The sequence below is a fragment of the Monomorium pharaonis genome, unplaced genomic scaffold (assembly GCF_013373865.1).
Source record: "Monomorium pharaonis isolate MP-MQ-018 unplaced genomic scaffold, ASM1337386v2 scaffold_133, whole genome shotgun sequence".
Classification (NCBI taxonomy): Eukaryota; Metazoa; Arthropoda; class Insecta; order Hymenoptera; family Formicidae; genus Monomorium; species Monomorium pharaonis.
In genome coordinates this window covers 14904-18015 of record NW_023415399.1, presented here as the reverse complement: position 1 = coordinate 18015, position 3112 = coordinate 14904, and the positions used below count along the sequence as shown (strand labels likewise).

The following is a 3112-nucleotide window of genomic DNA, read 5'->3' as shown; positions in this document are numbered from 1 at the left end:
CTCGAGCTTAAATTATTGTTGCGTTTATTGTCCTTTTTTCTAAGGATTCGTATTTATTCTTCTCGGTTCCTTTTCATGCGGCGAGATAATTGTTTAAAAATGATGAAGAAGGATGTAGTGTGTAAATTTTTCTACATGACGTGCATGTGATTCAAGGATCCATTAAATGGATAGAAATACATGTCGCAGCATGTGATTTAAAAGTAAGGTAATGTAACTGATTATTTTGCAAAATATTTTTGAGTTTAGAGGTTTTTTATGGATTCCAAATATTGTCAATCCTTTTATCTCTTGTTGATAAGTAGGCTGTATAATTTTTTAAATTTTATCTTTGGTTTATTCAATGTAAGAAAACTTGGAATTAGAATCTTGGTTTTTTTTTTTATTTCCATAGGCTGGGATCTAAAGATTTCTCGTCGATATAGTTGAAGTGCGTATATTATTTTTTGTGTAATATTAACAAATTGTGGATATCTGTTGTAATATTTTTATATAGTTGTATATTGGAGAATTTATTCGTAACTTGCTTAGAATTTGATTTTGTTTATCCTTGTTTAGTTCTTCGTCCTTGTCGCGTGTTCTTCCATCATCTTTGGCATCATTTATTTTGTCTGGTGGATTATTTCTATCTTCAATTTTATTTTTTTGTCCTTGCGAATCTAGTTGTTCCTTGTCTTCTATGTCTTCGTCATCTTCAGCAAGGTATCCTTTGTCCGAGGGATTATTTCTGTCCTCAATTTCTTCAGGTTTATATTTATTTTTCTTCGAGCTCTTGAATAATTTTTGTTGACAAATGTGATGATAAACGTATAACAATGTAGTAATAATACTAATAACGTAGTATAAAATAGTAATAAGCTTATAATTTCTTCGGTCTTGAAATTGTATTTTGTTAGATTTAAGAGACTCGTGGACTAATATCTTCTCTTTAATTTGTAATTTTAGCGGTTGATACATTTCCTCGTGTATAAATAATATTTGGTTAGAGTTCCTAGCAGGTACATCGTTAGATAACGAATCTCCCATTTTTTCATCAAGAGAAGTTGAGTTTGAGGTCTTCGTAGCTTTCGTCCTTTTTATTGGAGTCTTTCAGTATCGTGGAAATTAATTTCGCATTTTCCGGATCATTAAGGTTAAGAATTTCATCGCCATTAATTTCATTGCCGTTTATTTCTTCTTTATGTTTCGATTTTCTTCTCCGCATAAATTTTTCTATTGTCTTCTGTGATTGGATTTGCATTGATACAAGGATTTTTGAAAGTGGTTTATTTTTCTTCTTGGAATCATATAATTTCCTTGCATTATAAAATTTAGTTATTCTTATGAGCTCTTCAATAGCAATATAAAAGATTTTATTTTTATTATATTTATTTTTTATATTTATTCCAATTCTTGGGAATTTTAATTTTTTCAGATAAACTAAGGAGCTCTTTGTTTTTTACTTCTTTAGGAAAAATCGTGTTGTATCACATAGTAAGGTTTGGTTACTTTCCTTTTTGCAATCGACTGAAGAATACATTAAAGAATTTTGGAGATCTTCCTCTATTGTATCATAATTTCCAAGGGGGACTTGATATTCCTTTCCCTTTAAGATTTCAGAATTATTTATTGATTTACGAGGGGTTTGGTAACTTCCCCCTCCAAGGATTTCTGGATCCCTGGGCAGCCCGAGGAATGTTTGAAAATCTCCTCCCTCATAGATTTTTGGACCTCTGGTCAATTCAAGAGAGGTAACTTCCCTCTTCAAGAATTCTTGGATCCCTGGGCAATCCAAGAGAGATATGGAAATCTTCATTTCCAAGGACTTTTGGATCACTACTTAATTCACGAGGGGTTTGATAACTTCCTCTTCCAACTCGGGAATCTAGAACTTCGGGAGAGGCATAGGAGCCTGATTTTTGTTCCAGAATAGATTTTTCCTTCAAATTTTTATTTTTTTGTGTTAGTGTATGTTTATCTTTTTCTTTAATTTCAATTTCGTCTTCGGGTTTGTTTTTAATTATCCCTTCTTTTTTATTTAACATTTGAATTTCTTTATTTATTGTTTTATTCTCTTCTTCTATTATGTTTTTATTTTCATTTATAATTTCGTCTTCATCGTTTTTCAAATTTACGTTATAATTGTTGTTCGTTTTATCTTTATTATTAATATTGTCTTTTATTTCTTCCTCATCAACTTCATGATCAACAAATAATAAGGATTTAAGACGTAGGGTTGGTACCTGAACTTCTATTTCTTCGTCCAAGTTACTTACAACATTTATATACGTCTTTCCTAAGATAACTTCCGCTATAGTTTCTATCGCATAAATTCCATGCGCTATTTTTAATCTAGGTATATACCCGACTTTTATTTCAGAGTTTTCTACTCTCATATAAAATGGTGATTTTAATCGTGATGCTACTACAATCATTTCAGGTGAAAAGAAGGGTATATTAATTCCAAAAACGTCTAAATGTCCCTTTGCATAATTTATTTTTGCGGAAGTTTGGTAAAAAAAATCATTGCCTAATATACTTGGTTGTAAGATCGGAAAGTCGTTAGTTACAATGTGAAAAGTTATTTCCTTTCCGTAAAAAAGTAAATTAATTTCTCTTAGAGTGTAAGTTGGATAATTGTAAATACCATTTAATTCTAATATGTTGTAATTAATTGTTTTATTTTTGGGCACAAAATTTTCTTTAATTAAATTTATTTCATAACCTGTATCTAATGCAAAAGTTATAGGAGAAGTTGATTCACAAATTTTTATCTGAACAGTAGGCGGATGGCTATGCTTGTCGAGATTTATCATTATGGGGTTCCCAAGCGTTTTTGTTAACATTTTCTGTGACGCCCATGGATGTGAAACTCGTTCGGTCCCCTATTGCATACCTGACTTCGAAGGAGCCGTCGGAGTTTTCCGGCTCATACATATAATTGTTACTCGTGATACGTAGTTCGTATCATTATCATATTTCGTAGATACGAAATATAGGTCAACGTGCCGATAGGCCCGCTATAACCCGTTTCGAGTCGTATGTCCGTCGGTCCAAGTTTCGAGTCAACGAATTGAATCGCTTTAACTCGGAATCGGACCAGGTGCAGTCTTTGTTCGGGATAAGGGAAGGT

General features: G+C 31.9%; 1 protein-coding gene across 1 annotated transcript; it reads right to left on the bottom strand.

The window, feature by feature from the left end:
• Positions 1–527: 527 nt before the first annotated feature.
• Positions 528–2414, bottom strand: LOC118648029 (WD repeat-containing protein 48 homolog; the record flags this gene model as incomplete). The annotated part of the gene is made up of 2 exons (XM_036294226.1): positions 2115–2414; positions 528–771 (listed from the first exon to the last, which is right to left on the bottom strand). Coding segments are annotated over exons 1-2 (544 nt in total), but the record flags the coding sequence as incomplete, so codon positions are not given.
• Between the last annotated feature and the right edge of the window lie 698 nt (positions 2415–3112).